The 18,545-nt window shown below is 63.2% G+C and overlaps 1 protein-coding gene across 7 annotated transcripts in view; it reads right to left on the reverse strand.

Moving 5' to 3' along the window:
* The window catches only part of vps13c (vacuolar protein sorting 13 homolog C), a 368,173-nt gene extending 359,229 nt beyond the window's left edge, over positions 1-8,944 (reverse strand). For all 7 annotated transcript variants that reach the window (XR_005458698.1, XR_005458696.1, XR_005458697.1 and 4 more), the window contains exon 1: positions 8,793-8,944. Coding sequence is in view for 4 of the 7 variants with exons in the window: in XM_038784422.1 (XP_038640350.1) it covers positions 8,793-8,892 (100 nt within the window). In the remaining 3 variants the exon portion in view is untranslated. The remainder of the gene's footprint in view (positions 1-8,792) is intronic.
* Positions 8,945-18,545: the final 9,601 nt, after the last annotated feature.

The raw sequence follows: 18,545 nt of genomic DNA on the forward strand, positions 1-18,545 counted from the left end.
TCCATTAGGGGAGGGGAGGGGCGGGGGGAGGGGGGCCATTGGGGGAGGGGGGGGGAGAGGGGGTCCATTGGGGGAGGGGCGGGGAGAGGGGGGTCCATTGGGGGCGGAGAGAAGGGGGTCCATTGGGGGGCGGGGAGAGGGGGGGTCCATTGGGGGGCGGGGAGAGGGGGGTCCATTGGGGGGGCGGGGAGAGGGGGGTCCATTGGGGGGGCGGGGAGAGGGGGGTCCATTGGGGGGCGGGGAGAGGGGGGTCCATTGGGGGGGCGGGGAGAGGGGGTCCATTGGGGGGCGGGGAGAGGGGGGGTCCATGGGGGGGGCGGGGAGAGGGGGGTCCATGGGGGGGCGGGGAGAGGGGGGTCCATGGGGGGGCGGGGAGAGGGGGGTCCATGGGGGGGCAGGAGGGGGGTCCATGGGGGGGCGGGGGTCCATTGGGGGGGTCCATTGGGGGGGTCCATTGGGGGGGGTCCATTGGGGGGGGTCCATTGGGGGGGGGGGAGTGGGGTCCATTGGGGGGGTGGGGTCCATTGGGGGGGGTCCATTGGGGGGGTGGGGTCCATTGGGGGGGTGGGGTCCATTGGGGGGGTGGGGTCCAATGGGGGGGGTGGGGTCCAATGGGGGGGTGGGGTCCATTGGGGGGGTGGGGTCCATTTGGGGGATGGGGTCCATTGGGGGGGGTGGGGTCCATTGGGGGGGGGTGGGGTCCATTGGGGGGGGTGGGGTCCATTGGGGGGGGTCCATTGGGGGGGGGGTCCATTGGTGGGGGGGTCCATTGGGGGGGGGGTCCATTGGGGGGGGGGGTCCATTGGGGGGGGTCCATTGGGGGGGGGTCCATTGGGGGGGTCCATTGGGGGGGGTCCATTGGGGGGGGTCCATTGGGGGGGGTCCATTGGGGGGGTCCATTGGGGGGGGGGTCCATTGGGGGGGGGTCCATTGGGGGGGGGGTCCATTGGGGGGGGTCCATGGGGGGGGGGTCCATGGGGGGGGGGTCCATGGGGGGGGTCCATTGGGGGGGGGGGGTCCATTGGGGGGGGTCCATTGGGGGGGGTCCATTGGGGGGGGGTCCATTGGGGGGAGTCCATTGGGGGGAGGTCCATTGGGGGGAGGTCCATTGGGGGGGGTCCATTGGGGGGGGTCCATTGGGGGGGGTCCATTGGGGGGGTCCATTGGGGGGGGTCCATTGGGGGGGGGTCCATTGGGGGGGGTCCATTGGGGGGGGGTCCATTGGGGGGGTCCATTGGGGGGGGGGTCCATTGGGGGGGGTCCATTGGGGGGGGGGGTCCATTGGGGGGGGGTCCATTGGGGGGGGGTCCATTGGGGGGGGGGGTCCATTGGGGGGTCCATTGGGGGGGTCCATTGGGGGGGGGTCCATTGGGGGGGGGAGTGGGGGTCCATTGGGGGGGGGGAGTGGGGTCCATTGGGGGGGGGGAGTGGGGTCCATTGGGGGGGGAGTGGGGTCCATTGGGGGGGGGAATGGGGTCCATTGTGGGGGGAGTGGGGTCCATTGGGGGGGAGTGAGGTCCATTGGGGGGAGTGGGGTCCATTGGGGGGAGTGGGGTCCATTGGGGGGGGGGGGGGAGTGGGGTCCATGGGGGGGGGAGTGAGGTCCATTGGGGGAGGGGGGAGTGGGGTCCATTGGGGGAGGGGGGAGTGGGGTCCATTGGGGGAGGGGTCCATTGGGGGAGGAGTGGGGTCCATTGGGGGGGGAGTGGGGTCCATTGGGGGGGGGAGTGGGGTCCATTGGGGGGCAGGGGGGAGTGGGGTCCATGGGGGGGGGGGTCCATTGGGGGGGGGGGTGGGGTCCATTGGGGGGGGGGGAGTGGGGTCCATTGGGGGGGGGGGAGTGGGGTCCATTGGGGGGGGGGGGAGTGGGGTCCATTGGGGGGGGTCCATTGGGGGGGAGGGGGGAGGGGGGTCCATTTGGGGGGGAGTGGGGTCCATTGGGGGGGGGGGGCGTGGGGTCCATTGGGGGGGGGGAGTGGGGTCCATTGGGGGGGGGAGTGGGGTCCATTGGGGGGGGGGGGAGTGGGGTCCATTGGGGGGGTGGGAGTGGGGTCCATTGGGGGGGGGGGAGTGGGGTCCATGGAGGGGGGAAGTGGGGTCCATTGGAGGGGGGGGGGGAGTGGGGTCCATTGGAGGGGGGGGAGTGGGGTCCATTGGAGGGGGGGGGGAGTGGGGTCCATTGGAGGGGGGGGGGGGAGTGGGGTCCATTGGAGGGGGGGAGTGGGGTCCATTGGAGGGGGGGGTGGGGTCCATTGGAGGGGGGGGGTGGGGTCCATTGGAGGGGGGGGTGGGGTCCATTGGAGGGGGGGGGGTGGGGTCCATTGGAGGGGGGGGTGGGGGGTCCATTGGAGGGGGGGGGAGTGGGGTCCATTGGAGGGGGGGAAGTGGGGTCCATTGGAGGGGGGGAAGTGGGGTCCATTGGAGGGGGGGGAGTGGGGTCCATTGGAGGGGGGGAGTGGGGTCCATTGGAGGGGGAGTGGGGGTCCATTGGAGGGGGGAGTGGGGTCCATTGGAGGGGGGAGTGGGGTCCATTGGAGGGGGGAGTGGGGTCCATTGGAGGGGGGAGTGGGGTCCATTGGAGGGGGGAGTGGGGTCCATTGGAGGGGGGAGTGGGGTCCATTGGAGGGGGAGGGGGGAGTGGGGTCCATTGGGGGTGGGGGAGTGGGGTCCATTGGGGGTGGGGGAGTGGGGTCCATTGGGGGTGGGGGAGTGGGGTCCATTGGGGGTGGGGGAGTGGGGTCCACTGGGGGTGCGGGAGTGGGGTCCATTGGGGGTGGGGGAGTGGGGGTCCATTGGGGGTGGGGGGGGAGTGGGGTCCATTGGGGGTGGGGGGGGAGTGGGGTCCATGGGGGGGGGAGTGGGGTCCATGGGGGGGGAGTGGGGTCCATCGGGGGGGGGGGGAGTGGGGTCCATTGGGGGGGGGGGAGTGGGGTCCATTGGGGGGGGGGGGAGTGGGGTCCATTGGGGGGGAGTGGGGTCCATTGGGGGGGGAGTGGGGTCCATTGGGGGGGGGGAGTGGGGTCCATTGGGGGGGGGGAGTGGGGTCCATTGGGGGGAGTGGGGTCCATTGGGGGGAGTGGGGTCCATTGGGGGGAGTGGGGTCCATTGGGGGGAGTGGGGTCCATTGGGGGGAGTGGGGTCCATTGGGGGGAGTGGGGTCCATTGGGGGGAGTGGGGTCCATTGGGGGGAGTGGGGTCCATTGGGGGGAGTGGGGTCCATTGGGGGGAGTGGGGTCCATTGGGGGGAGTGGGGTCCATTGGGGGGAGTGGGGTCCATTGGGGGGAGTGGGGTCCATTGGGGGGAGTGGGGTCCATTGGGGGGAGTGGGGTCCATTGGGGGGAGTGGGGTCCATTGGGGGGAGTGGGGTCCATTGGGGGGAGTGGGAGTGGGGTCCATGGGGGGGGTGGGAGTGGGGTCCATGGGGGGGGGGTGGGAGTGGGGAGTTGGGTCCATGGGGGGGGGGGAGTGGGGTCCATGGGGGGGGGGGGAGTGGGGTCCATGGGGGGGGGGGGAGTGGGGTCCATGGGGGGGGAGTGGGGTCCATGGGGGGGGGGAGTGGGGTCCATGGGGGGGGGGGAGTGGGGTCCATGGGGGGGGGGAGTGGGGTCCATGGGGGGGGGAAGAGTGGGGTCCATGGGGGGGGGGAGTGGGGTCCATGGGGGGGGGGGGAGTGGGGTCCATGGGGGGGGGGAGTGGGGTCCATGGGGGGGGGGAGTGGGGTCCATGGGGGGGGGGAGTGGGGTCCATGGGGGGGGGGAGAGTGGGGTCCATGGGGGGGGGGGGGGGAGTGGGGTCCATGGGGGGGAGTGGGGTCCATGGGGGGGGGGGGGAGTGGGGTCCATGGGGGGGGAGTGGGGTCCATGGGGGGGGGGGAGTGGGGTCCATGGGGGGGGGGGAGTGGGGTCCATGGGGGGGGGGGGAGTGGGGTCCATGGGGGGGGGGAGTGGGGTCCATGGGGGGGTGGAGTGGGGTACATGTGGGGGTGGGAGTGGGGTTACATGTGCGGGGTGGGAGTGGGGTACATGTGCGGGGTGGGAGTGGAGTACATGTGGGGGGTGGGAGTGGGGTAATGTGGGGGGTGGGAGTGGTGTACATGTGGGGGGTGGGAGTGGGGTACATGTGGGGGGTGGGAGTGGGGTACATGTGGGGGGTGGGAGTGGGGTACATGTGGGGGGTGGGAGTGGGGTACATGTGGGGGGTGGGAGTGGGGTACATGTGGGGGGGTGGGAGTGGGGGTACATGTGGGGGGGTGGGAGTGGGGTACATGTGGGGGGTGGGAGTGGGGTACATGTGGGGGGTGGGAGTGGGGTACATGTGGGGGGTGGGAGTGGGGTACATGTGGGGGTGGGAGTGGGGTACATGTGGGGGGTGGGAGGGGTACATGTGGGGGGTGGGAGTGGGGTACATGTGGGGGTGGGAGTGGGGTACATGTGGGGGGTGGGAGTGGGGTACATGTGGGGGGTGGGAGTGGGGTACATGTCTGGGGTGGGAGTGGGGTACATGTGGGGGGTTGGAGTGGGGTACATGTGGGGGGTGGGAGTGGGGGTACATGTGGGGGTGGGAGTGGGGTACATGTGGGGGTGGGAGTGGGGTGTGGGGTGTGGGAGTGGGGTACATGTGGGGGGTGTGGAGTGGGGTACATGTGGGGGGGGGGAGTGGGGTCCATGGGGGGGTGGGAGTGGGGTCCATGGGGGGGTTGGGAGTGGGGTCCATGGGGGGGGGTGGGAGTGGGGTCCATGGGGGGGGGGAGTGGGGTCCATGGGGGGGGGGAGTGGGGTCCATGGGGGGGGGGGGGGAGAGTGGGGTCCATGGGGGGGGGAGTGGGGTCCATGGGGGGGGGGAGTGGGGTCCATGGGGGGGGGGGAGTGGGGTCCATGGGGGGGGGGGGGAGTGGGGTCCATGGGGGGGGGAAGAGTGGGGGTCCATGGGGGGGGGGAGTGGGGTCCATGGGGGGGGGGGGGGGAGTGGGGTCCATGGGGGGGGGGTGGGGGGAGTGGGGTCCATGGGGGGGGGAGTGGGGTCCATGGGGGGGGGGAGTGGGGGTCCATGGGGGGGGGGGGAGTGGGGTCCATGGGGGGGGGGGGGGAGAGTGGGGTCCATGGGGGGGGGGGGGGGGGGGTCCATGGGGGGGGGGGGAGTGGGGGCCATGGGGGGGGGGGGGGGGGGAGTGGGGTCCATGGGGGGGGGGGGGAGTGGGGTCCATGGGGGGGGGGAAGAGTGGGGTCCATGGGGGGGGGAGTGGGGTCCATGGGGGGGGGGGGAGTGGGGTCCATGGGGGGGGGGGGGGGAGTGGGGTCCATGGGGGGGGGAGTGGGGTCCATGGGGGGGGGGGGAGTGGGGTCCATGGGGGGGTGGGAGTGGGGTACATGTGGGGGGTGGGAGTGGGGTACATGTGCGGGGTGGGAGTGGGGTACATGTGCGGGGTGGGAGTGGAGTACATGTGGGGGGTGGGAGTGGGGTACATGTGGGGGGTGGGAGTGGGGTACATGTGGGGGGGGGGAGTGGGGTACATGTGGGGGGTGGAGTGGGGTACATGTGGGGGGTGGGAGTGGGGTACATGTGGGGGGTGGGAGTGGGGTACATGTGGGGGGTGGGAGTGGGGTACATGTGGGGGGTGGGAGTGGGGTACATGTGGGGGGTGGGAGTGGGGTACATGTGGGGGGTGGGAGTGGGGTACATGTGGGGGGTGGGAGTGGGGTACATGTGGGGGGTGGGAGTGGGGTACATGTGGGGGGTGGGAGTGGGGTACATGTGGGGGGTGGGAGTGGGGTACATGTGGGGGGTGGGAGTGGGGTACATGTGGGGGGTGGGAGTGGGGTACATGTCTGGGGTGGGAGTGGGGTACATGTGGGGGGTTGGAGTGGGGTACATGTGGGGGGTGGGAGTGGGGTACATGTGGGGGGTGGGAGTGGGGTACATGTGGGGGTGGGAGTGGGGTACATGTGGGGTGTGGGAGTGGGGTACATGTGGGGGGTGGGAGTGGGGTACATGTGGGGGGTGGGAGTGGGGTCCATGGGGGGGTGGGAGTGGGGTCCATGGGGGGGTGGGAGTGGGGTCCATGGGGGGGGTGGGAGTGGGGTCCATGGGGGGGGTGGGAGTGGGGTCCATGTGGGGGGGGGGAGGGGGGTCCATGGGGGGGGGAGTGGGGTCCATGGGGGGGGGAGTGGGGTCCATGGGGGGGGGGGGGGGAGTGGGGTCCATGGGGGGGGGGAGTGGGGTCCATGGGGGGGGGGGGAGTGGGGTCCATGGGGGGGGGGGGAAGAGTGGGGTCCATGGGGGGGGGAGTGGGGTCCATGGGGGGGGGGGGGGAGTGGGGTCCATGGGGGGGGGGGGGAGTGGGGTCCATTGGGGGGGGGGGAGTGGGGTCCATGGGGGGGGGGGAGTGGGGTCCATGGGGGGGGGAGTGGGGTCCATGGGGGGGGGGGGGAGTGGGGTCCATGGGGGGGGGGGGGGGAGTGGGGTCCATGGGGGGGGGGGGGGGAGTGGGGTCCATGGGGGGGGAGTGGGGTCCATGGGGGGGGGGGAGTGGGGTCCATGGGGGGGGGGGAAGGGGGTCCATGGGGGGGGGAGTGGGGTCCATGGGGGGGGGGGGGAGTGGGGTCCATGGGGGGGGGGTCCATGGGGGGGAAGAGGGGTCCATTGGGGGGGTGGGAGTGGGGTACATGTGGGGGGTGGGAGTGGGGTACATGTGGGGGGTGGGAGTGGGGTACATGTGGGGGGTGGGAGTGGGGTACATGTGGGGGGTGGGAGTGGGGTACATGGGGGGGGGGGAGTGGGGTACATGTGGGGGGTGGGAGTGGGGTACATGTGGGGGGTGGGAGTGGGGTACATGTGGGGGGTGGGAGTGGGGTACATGTGGGGGGTGGGAGTGGGGTACATGTGGGGGGTGGGAGTGGGGTACATGTGGGGGGTGGGAGTGGGGTACATGTGGGGGGTGGGAGTGGGGTACATGTGGGGGGTGGGAGTGGGGTACATGTGGGGGTGGGAGTGGGGTACATGTGGGGGGTGGGAGTGGGGTACATGTGGGGGGTGGGAGTGGGGTACATGTGAGGGGTGGGAGTGGGGTACATGTGGGGGGTGGGAGTGGGGTACATGTGGGGGGTGGGAGTGGGTACATGTGGGGGGTGGGAGTGGGGTACATGTGGGGGGTGGGAGTGGGTACATGTGGGGGGTGGGAGTGGGGTACATGTGGGGGGTGGGAGTGGGGTACATGTGGGGGGTGGGAGTGGGGTACATGTGGGGGTGGGAGTGGGGTACATGTGGGGGGTGGGAGTGGGGTACATGTCTGGGTGGGAGTGGGGTACATGTGGGGGTGGGAGTGGGTACATGTGGGGGGGGGGAGGGGGTACATGGGGGGGGTGGGAGTGGGGTACATGTGGGGGTGGGAGTGGGGTACATGTGGGGTGTGGGAGTGGGGTACATGTGGGGGGTGGGAGTGGGGTCCATGGGGGGGTGGGAGTGGGGTCCATGGGGGGTGGGAGTGGGGTCCATGGGGGGGTGGGAGTGGGGTCCATGGGGGGGGTGGGAGTGGGGTCCATGGGGGGGGTGGGAGTGGGGTCCATGGGGGGGGTGGGAGTGGGGTCCATGGGGGGGTGGGAGTGGGGTCCATGGTGGGAGTGGGGTCCATGGTGGGAGTGGGGTCCATGGGGGGGGTGGGAGTGGGGTCCATGGGGGGGGTGGGAGTGGGGTCCATGGGGGGGGTGGGAGTGGGGTCCATGGGGGGGTGGGAGTGGGGTCCATGGGGGGGGTGGGAGTGGGGTCCATGGGGGGGGGTGGGAGTGGGGTCCATGGGGGGGGTGGGAGTGGGGTCCATGGGGGGGGTGGGAGTGGGGTCCATGGGGGGGGTGGGAGTGGGGTCCATGGGGGGGGTGGGAGTGGGGTCCATGGGGGGGGGTGGGAGTGGGGTCCATGGGGGGGGTGGGAGTGGGGTCCATGGGGGGGTGGGAGTGGGGTCCATGGGGGGGGTGGGAGTGGGGTCCATTGGGGGTGGGGGAGTGGGGTCCATTGGGGGTGGGGGAGTGGGGTCCATTGGGGGGGGGGGGGGGGGAGTGGGGTCCATTGGGGTGGGGGAGTGGGGTCCATTGGGGGTGGGGGAGTGGGGTCCATTGGAGGGGGAGTGGGGTCCATTGGGGGAGTGGGTCCATTGGGGGTGGGGGAGTGGGGTCCATTGGGGGTGGGGGAGTGGGGTCCATTGGGGGTGGGGGAGTGGGGTCCATTGGGGGTGGGGGAGTGGGGTCCATTGGGGGTGGGGGAGTGGGGTCCATTGGGGGTGGGGGAGTGGGGTCCATTGGGGTGGGGGAGTGGGGTCCATTGGGGGTGGGGGAGTGGGGTCCATTGGGGGGGGGAGTGGGGTCCATTGGGGGGGGGGAGTGGGTCCATGGGGGGGGGAGTGGGGTCCATGGGGGGGGGGAGGTGGGGTCCATGGGGGGGGGGGAGTGGGGTCCATGGGGGGGGGGGGAGTGGGGTCCATGGGGGGGGGGGAGTGGGGTCCATGGGGGGGGGGGAGTGGGGTCCATGGGGGGGGGGGGAGTGGGGTCCATGGGGGGGGAGTGGGGTCCATGGGGGGGGAGGGGTCCATTGGGGGGGGGAAGAGGGGTTCATTGGGGGAGGGGGGGGAAGAGGGGTCCATGGCCGGGGGGGGGGGGGGAGAGAGTGGGTCCATGGGGGGGGGGGGGGGTATTTTTTTCTCGGGGGGGGGGGGGCGGGGGTGGTAACCGGCAGCTTGCGGTTTAATGGAAACTCGGCACTGGGAGACGGGTTCCAGCCCCCGGCCCCGGCCCCGGCTCCTTACCTCCCCAGATGCCCAGTTTGAGCTGCGATTTGTCCAGATTCTCCACATAGTCCCCCAGGCCCCGGTTGAGGAGCTCGGCCACCAGCGCCTCGAACACCATCCCGGAGCCGGACCAGCACCGCCGCCACTGGGCCACAGACAGCGCCACCTCCGGCCCGGAGGAGGCAACACAACACCGCCTGCAACAGGCTGCACTGCCTGTGTGCACACTGTCCCTGTGTATATACACACTGACCCTGTGTACACACTGTCCCTGTGTATACACATACACTGACCCTGTGTACACACTGTCCCTGTGTATACACGCTCACACTGACCCTGTGTACACACTGTCCCTGTGTATACACACACACTGACCCTGTGTACACACTGTCCCTGTGTATACACACTCACACTGACCCTGTGTGCACACTGTCCCTGTGTATACACACTCACACTGACCCTGTGTGCAGACTGACCCTGTGTGCACACTGTCCCTGTGTATACACACACACTGACCCTGTGTACACACTGTCCCTGTGTATATACACACACTGACCCTGTGTATACACACACACTGTCCATGTCCACATGACCCTGTGTATATATACACACACACTGACCCTGTGTGCACACTGACCCTGTGTATACACACACACTGTCCATGTCCACATGACCCTGTGTATATATACACACACACTGACCCTGTGTGCACACTGACCCTGTGTATACACACACACTGACCCTGTGTGCACACTGACACTGTGTATATACACACACACTGACCCTGTGTGCACATTGACCCTGTATATACACACACACTGACCCTGTGGACACACTGACCCTGTGTATACACACACTGTCCCTGTGTATACACACACACTGACCCTGTGGGCACACTGTCCCTGTGTATAGACACACACACACTGCCCCTATGTATATACACACACTGTGCCTCTGTACATACACACACACTGACCCTGTGTATACACACACACTGTCCCTGTGTCCACATGACCCTGTGTATATACACACACTGACCCTGTGTGCACACTGACCCTGTGTATACACACACACTGACCCTGTGTGCACACCGTCGCTGTGTATACACACACACTGACCCTGTGTGAACACCGTCCCTCTGTATACACACACTGACCCTGTGTGCACACTGTCCCTGTGTATACACACACACTGACCCTGTGTGCACACTGTCCCTGTGTATATACACACACACTGACCCTGTGTATACTCACACACTGTCCCTGTGTCCACATGACCCTGTGTATACACACACACTGACCCTGTGTCCACATGACCCTGTGTATACACATTCACACTGTGTATACACACACGCTGACCCTGTGTATACACACTCACACTGACCCTGTGTGCACACTGACCCTTTGTATACACACACACTGACCCTGTGTGCACACTGTCCCTGTGTATAGACACACACACTGACCCTATGTATATACACACACTGTGCCTCTGTATATACACACACACTGACCCTGTGTATACACATACACTGTCCCTGTGTCCACATGACTCTGTGTATACACACACACTGACCCTGTCTATATACACACACTGACCCTGTGTCCACATGACCCTGTGTATACACACTCACACTGTATACACACACACACTGACCCTGTGTATACACACACACTGACCCTGTGTACACACACACACTGACCCTGTGTATATAAACACACACATTGGCCCTGTGTATATATACACACACAAACTGACCCTATGTATATACACACACTGACCCTGTGTATACACACACACTGACCCTGTGTACACACACACACTGACCCTGTGTATATATACACACACACACTGACCCTGGGTACACACTGTCCCTGTATATACACACACACAGACCTGTGTAGACACTGACCCTGTGTATACACACACTGTCCCTGTGTATATACACACACACTGACCCTGTGTAGACACTGACCTTGTGTATACACACACATTGTCCCTGTGTACACACACTGATCCTGGGTACATATTGCCCCTCTGTATATACACACACACACACACACACATACACTGTCCCTGCATACACACACTGTCTCTGTATACACACACACTGACCCTGGGTATACACACAAACTGTCCCAGTGTGTACACCCATATGCACACTGTCCTGTGTACACACTGTTCCTGTGTATAGACTATCACTGTTACACACACTGTCCTTGTGTACACACACAACTGTCCCTGTGTACACACACTGTCCCTGTTGACACACACACTGCCCCAGTTTTCATATTGTCCCTAGGTATACACAGAATGACCCTGTGTACAGACACACTGTCCTTGAGTACATACACTGTCCCTGTGTACACACACTTCCTGTACACACACACAGCCCTCGAGTACACACGCCTCTGACCATCTAAGAAACGTTAGTTTGGACACATTCATGATATCATGGCTGGAGAAAAGAAAGGCAGAGGTTTGGGATTCACTTTTAAAATGACCAGGGAAAGAAAGAGGCAGCAAAGCTTTGCATTTACATAGAATCCTTCACAACACCAGGGCACCCCAAAACCTGCTACAGCTTAGCAAGTTATTTTGAAGTGTTGTGATGCGGGACACCTGACAGCTAGCTCCCAGATGAAGAGGTAATCCAAACAGAAATCTTAGTCACGGCAACACCTTCACCCTCTTACGTCCCTGCTTAAGAAATGTTGAGCTCGGTAATGAGACAAGAACGTTTTCTTCTGCCTGGAACATGGGACAGGGTCTCAAGATACGGGGTCGATTACTTGGGACTGAGATGAGGAGAGATTTCTGCACTCCAATGGTTGCAAATCTTGAGTAAATGTCTATCCCAGAGGGTTGCGCTTGTTCCATCGTTGACGGCATTTAAGGCTGAGGGTAGACAGAATCAGGGGATATGGGGAGTGGGGGGGAAAGTGGAGGCTGGAGCCCAGATTAGCCATGATTTTACTGAATGTTGGTGCAGACTAGACGGGCTATGTGGTTTACTCCGCTCCTATCTCTTGTGCTTTCGTGTTCTGTCACCTTTGCACCCATTTTATTGCCCAGGAGTCTTTCTCCACCCCCAAACATAAGTCTGTCCACTGCTGCCTAACAACGCCAGGGACCCGAGTTCAACTCCTGTGTGATGAATGGTTAGAACATAGAACAGTACAGCACAGAACAGGCCCTTCGGCCCTCGATGTTGTGCCGAGCCATAATTACCCTACTCAAACCCATGTATCCACCCTATACCCGTAACCCAATAACCCCCCCCTTAACCTTACTTTATTAGGACACTACGGGCAATTTAGCATGGCCAATCCACCTAACCCGCACATCTTTGGACTGTGGGAGGAAACCGGAGCACCCGGAGGAAACCCACGCACACACGAGGAGGACGTGCAGACTTCGCAAAGACAGTGACCCAGCCGGGAATCGAACCTGGGACCCTGGAGCTGTGAAGCATTTATGCTAACCACTATGCTACCGTGCTGCCCACGGTTACTGCACCTTTAATGTAATGATCCCTTTAAGACCGGGTTTGGAACCCTGGGGGACTCCGCCTCCGGCTCCACACACACACACACACCCCCCCCCCCCTCCCCCCCAGGGAGCCATATATAAGGTAATGTTCAGTGGGTAGTGTCACACTTCTCGGTAGCTGTCTGGTTCTCTGCTAATTAAACCCTTTGTATTACCAACCATCTCTCTCGAGTTGTAATTGAGGGCATCACATCCTGCCATGGCTGACTGTCTGTATGTCCCCCCCCCCCCCCCCCGCCCCCCCCCCCATGTCTGCGTGGGTCTCCTCCGGGTGCTCTGGTTTCTACTCACAGTGTAAAGATGTGCAGGTTTGGTGAGGGTCCGGGATAGGGCTGGGAGTGGGTCTAGGAAGGGTGCTCTTTCAGAGGGACAGTGCAGACTCGATGGGTTGAATGGCCTCCTTCTGCACTGTAGGGATTTGTGGTTCTATGAAGTAGAACACAAATATTGCTGAGACATGCACCTGGAGAGAGAAATTAAAGAACTGCCCCCTGATCCCAAATTACCTTGAGATTGGGCAGAGCAGAAGAAGCAGAACAATGGGCGCGATTCTCCGCTCCCCACGCCAGGTGGGAGAATCGCGGGAGGGCCGGGCGACTCACGACACGCCACCCTGCCACCCCCTGCGATTCTCCCACCCCCTGCGATTCTCCCACACCCGGCGATTCTCCGGCCCGGATGGGCCGAGCGGCCTGATGTTCCCAACCTGTTCACGCCGGCGGCAACCACACCTGGTCGCTGCCGTTGTGAACATGGGCACCAAAGCTTCGTTTGTGACTTGTGGGGGGCGGAGAGGGGAGTGAGCACCACAGCCATGCTCGGGAGGGGACTGGCCCGCGATCGGTGCCCACTGATCGTCGGGCCGGCGTCTCCAAGCGACGCACTCTTCCCCCTCCGCTGCCCTGCAAGATCAAGCCGCCATGTCTTGCGGGGCAGCGGAGGGGAAGACGGCAACCGCGCATGCGCGGGTTGGAGCCCAAACTTCCTCTCCAGCTCACCCAGGCTCGCAAAGTTCCCACAGGTCCCCCAACCTCCTGATGCCTGCCCTGTGCCAACTCAGGAACCCGCCATCAATTCTCCCTGGAACAAACCGGTGGTTCCTCGGTATCGGGGATCCCATCGAGGCCCCCACCTCCCCCCTGTGCCGCCTCCATTGCCCCCAAATTTTGTGGGTAGCCACCACCACCGGGCTCGTGGTATACCTCGTTGGAGGGAGCGGCAGCGGCGCCGTCACCAGCGCCTCCAGGCTCGTGCCCACACAGGACGCCATCTCCATCCTCTTCCATGTTGCCCCCTCCCCCTCCATCACCTACTTACGCACCATCGCTGCATTGGCAGCCCAATAGGTACTACAGAGGTTGGGCAGCGCCAGCCCCCCCTCCCCCTATCCCTGCTCCGCTCCAAGAACACCCTCCTCACCCTTGGGGTCCCATATGCCCACACAAACCCCGTAATGCTCCTGTTAACCTGTCTGAAAAAGTCCTTCGGGATAAGGATGGGGAGGCACTGAAACAGGAACAGAAATCTCGGAAGCACCGTCATCTTGGCTGACTGCACCCTACCCGCAAGAGACAGCGGCAACATGTCCCACCTCTTAAACTCCTCCTCCATTTGCTCCACCAGCCTTGTAAGGTTAAGCTTATGCAGGGCCCCCCAGCTCCTGGCCACCTGCACCCCCAAGTGCCTAAAGCTCCTCTCCGCCCTTTTCAATGGGGGCCTACCAATCCCCCCCTCCTGGTCCCCCAGGTGTACCACAAACAGCTCACTCTTCCCAAAGTTGAGCTTGTACCCCAAAAAGTCCCCAAATTCCCGGAGAATCCTCATCACCTCCGGCATTCCCCCCACCGGGTCCGCCACATATAACAATAGGTCATCCGCATAGAGCGACACTTGGTGCTACTCCCCACCCAGCACCAGCCCCCTCCAGTTCCTTGGCTCCCTCAGCGCCATAGCCAGGGATTCATTTACCAGCGCAAAAAGACAGGGGGGACAGGGGACACCCCTGCCTCGTCCCTCGGTGTAACCGAAAATACTCCGACCTCCTCCTATTTGTGGCTACGCTCGCCATCGGGGCCTCATACAACAGCCTCACCCAACTGACAAACCCCTCCCCAAACCCAAACCTTTCCAGCACCTCCCACAAGTATCCCCACTCAACCCTATCAAAGGCCTTCTCCGCGTCCAGTGCCACCACTATCTCCGCCTCCCCTTCTACCGCCGGCATCATTATAACATTCAAGAGCCTCCGTACGTTAGTGTTCAGCTGCCTCCCCTTCACAAACCCCGTTTGATCCTCGTGGATAACCTGCGGCACACAGTCCTCTATCCTCATGGCTAAGATCTTTGCCAACAGCTTGGCATCCACATTCAAGAGTGAGATCGGCCTGTACGACCCACACTGCTGGGGATCCTTGTCCCGCTTAAGAATCAGGGAGATCAGCGCCCGAGACATCGTCGGGGGCAAAGCACCCCCCTCCCTTGCCTCGTTAAAGCTCCTAACCAACAGGGGGCCCAACAGGTCTGCATACATCTTATAAAATTCAACCGGGAACCCATCCGGCCCCGGCGCCTTCCCCGACTGCATGTTCCCTATCCCTTTAACCAGCTCCTCCAGCTCAACTGGCGCCCCAGACCCTGCACCCATCCCTTCTCCACCCTGGGGAATCTCAGCCGATCCAAAAAGTGCCCCATCCCCCCCTCCTCCACCGGGGGTTCGGACCGATACAGTTTCTCGTAGAAGTCCCTGAAGACCCCATTAATGTCTACTCCCCTCCGCACCACATTCTGTTGCTCGTTCTGGGTGAGTGTGCTTAACACTCAATTTGGCTCTGTTTCTTGTTCTAAGCTCTGGAGTCGCAAGGTGCCGTTAAGACACCGTCACAAGCTTCAAGGTGAAGTTCAAAGCAATAAAACCATACACCAATTAGTAAGTCCAAACAACTAGAGTTTATTATAATACAATTATAATAACTACCCATGCACACGCTGAAGGATTAAACTTACTCCTACCGCTAAACAACTAATACTTATCTCGAAGGAACTGCTGGGTCAGGGAACAAGGCCTCTTGCTCTGCTCTGGTCTGCAGACTTCAGGTTGGTATCAATTAAAAAGGGGTCAGGAGTGCCTATCTCTGGTAGCGGTCGTTGGGAGGCACTTACTTGTTGGTGGCTGCTGTCCGAAGGCTGGATCAGGAGCCAGGAGACAGGAGACTGAACCATATGTGGGACCTTTCTTTTATAGGTCCCAGGGGATCCGTGCCCCTTTGGGCGGGCTCCCTTACCTGCTTGGAATCGATTGGGTCTCTTCCCAATCGATTATGTTTGAACCCCCCAATCATGGGGCAGTTCCTCGGTCGCTGGGGCGGTTCTTGGGACTTATTGTTTTGGGCTCCTCTGGTGCCGAAAGTCTGGCTTTCCATAGAATGTATCGATCTGTGTTTAACTCCTTAACGAATCTCCCTAGCCGCATCCCACTTACGGAGCTGGTGTGCCAGCATCCTGCTCGCCTTCTCCCCATATTCATACACCCTGTGCCTTCCTCCACTGAGCTTCCGCCTTTCTGGTGGTCAACAAGTCAAACTCAGCCTGAAGGCTGCGCCGCTCCCTCAACAATCCCTCCTCCGGGGCCTCCGCATATCTCCTGTCACCCTCACCATCTCCCCCACCAATCTCTCCCTCTCTCTCCGCTCCCTTCTCTTCCGGTACGCTCGAATGGAGATCAACTCTCCCGAACCACCGCCTTCAGCGCCTCCCTGACCGTCCCCACTCGGACCTCCCCATTGTCGGCCGCCAGATACCTCTCGATACATCCTCGGACCCGCCCGCCCACCTCCTCGTCCGCCAGCAGCCCCGCCTCCAAGCGCCAAAGCGGGCGCTGGTCCATCTCCTCCCCCAGCTTGAGGTCCACCCAGTGCGGGGCGTGGTCAGAAATGGTTATCGCCGAATACTCAGCATCCTCCACCCTCGCAATCAGCGCCCTACTCAGAACGAAAAAATCAATCCGGGAATAGGCCTTATGCACATGGGAGAAGTATGAAAATTCCCTGGCCCTCAGCCTTGCAAACCTCCAAGGGTCCACCCCTCCCATCTGGTCCATAAACTCCCTCAACACCTTAGCTGCCGCTGGCCTCCTGCCTGTCCTGGACCTGGATCGATCCAGTGGCGGATCCAGCACCGTGTTGAAATCCCCCCCCCCCCCCCCCCATTATCAGGCCCCCCCCCCCGCCTCCAAATCTGGAATCCGGCCCAACATGCGCCGCATAAAACCTGCATCGTCCCAATTCGGGGCGTATACATTGACCAGCACCACCCGCTCCCCCTGCAGCTTGCCGCTCACCATCACGTACCTCCCACCACTGTCTGCCACCACATTCAACGCCTCAAACGACACCCTCTTCCCCACTTGATCGCCATCCCCCGATTTTTTGCATCCAGCCCCGAATGAAACACCTGGCCTACCCACCCCTTCCTCAACCTAACCTGATCCGCCACCTTCAGGTGTGTCTCCTGAAGCATGGCCACATCCGCCTTCAGCCCCTTCAGGTGCGCGAACACACCGGCCCGTTTAACCGGCCCATTCAGTCCCCTCACATTCCAGGTGATCAGCCGGATCAGGGGACCACCTACCCCCCATCCCCGTCGACTACCCATCACCCTTCCGTAATCCGCCACGTGCCCACGCCCACCCCCCCCCCCCCCCCCCCCCACTCAGCCCGTTCCCCACAGCGGCAAACCCCCATCCCGACCCCCTCTACCTGCTCCAGCTCCTTCGCCTCCTCCGGAAAGTCAAAGTAGAGCTGGCGGTCTTTATAAGTGACCCACAGGCGTGCCGGCTGCAACAGGCCAAACCTGACCCCTTTCTTGTGGACCACTGCCTTCGCCCGGTTAAAACCAGCCCTTCTCTTCACCACCTCCGCACTCCAGTCCTGGTAGATCCCGATCACCATATTCTCCCACTTGCTACTACCTCTCCTTCTTCGCCCATCTCAGCACACACTCGCGGTCGACGAAGGGGTGAAAACGGACCAGCACCGCCCGAGGCGGCTCATTTGGCCTGGGTTTCCTCAGCAGCACCCGATGGGCATCCTCCAGCTCTAAGGGTCCCTGGAACGACCTCGCACCCATCAGCGAGTTCAACATCATAGCCACATAGGCCCCCAAATCCGAACCTTTCCAGCCCCTCTGGAGGCGGAGAATCCGCAGGTTCCTCCGACAGGCCCGATTCTCCATCTCCTCCAGCCTCGCTGACCACTTCTTGTGGAGCGCCTCGTGCGACTCCACCTTCACTGCCAGGCCCAGAAGTTCATCCTCGCTCTCCGAGGCCTTTTGCCGAAGCTCTCGGATCTCGGCACCCTGAGCCGTCTGGGTCGCCATGAGCTTGTCCAGGGAGGCCATAAACGGCTCCAGAATCTCTGCCTTCAGCTCCTTAAAGGAGCGGTGAAGCAGCTCCTGCTGCTCCCAGCGCCCACTGCTGCACCGCTGCTGATTCCCCGCCCACCGCCATCTTGCCTTTCCTGCCTCGCACCTTTTCTGCTCCAAAGCAGCACGGTAGCATGGTGGTTAGCATAAATGCTTCACAGCTCCAGGGGTCCCAGGTTCGATTCCCGGCTGTGTCACTGTCTGTGTGGAGTCTGCACATCCTCCCCGTGTGTGCGTGGGTTTCCTCCGGGTGCTCCGGTTTCCTCCCACAGTCCAAAGATGTGCGGGTTAGGTGGATTGGCCATGCTAAATTGCCCGTAGTGTCCTAAAAGGTAAGGTTAAGGGGGGGGTTGTTGGGTTACGGGTATAGGGTGGATACGTGGGTTTTGAGTAGGGTAATCATTGCTCGGCCACAACATCGAGGGCCGAAGGGCCTGTTCTGTGCTGTACTGTTCTATGTTCTATGTTCTATGTAAAGCCGATTTTCTGACCGCTCCACTCCTAGTCCAGGCCATCCACCGGTGGAGAATCTGAGAAGGAGTGTTCCCACACGGGGAAAAGTCCAAACAGCACCACTACGGCCCCATAAAAGAGCCCCAAAGTCCGAAAATAGCGAGAGCCACCGAACGTGCGGCTTAGCTCCGCATCACCGCAACCGGAAATCCGGCCCCGCTTCTTCAATGGCCTTGGGGAGATTCTTTCACAGTTCTTCCCTCTGCTGCTAGAATTCAGCTTTCATAAAGGCCCTCAAGTCAGCTTGAGGCCTCTAAGCTGGCCCTTTCCCCCCGCCTGCATGCTTGC

Source organism: Scyliorhinus canicula, chromosome 24 (genome assembly GCF_902713615.1).
Source record: "Scyliorhinus canicula chromosome 24, sScyCan1.1, whole genome shotgun sequence".
Classification (NCBI taxonomy): domain Eukaryota; kingdom Metazoa; phylum Chordata; class Chondrichthyes; order Carcharhiniformes; family Scyliorhinidae; genus Scyliorhinus; species Scyliorhinus canicula.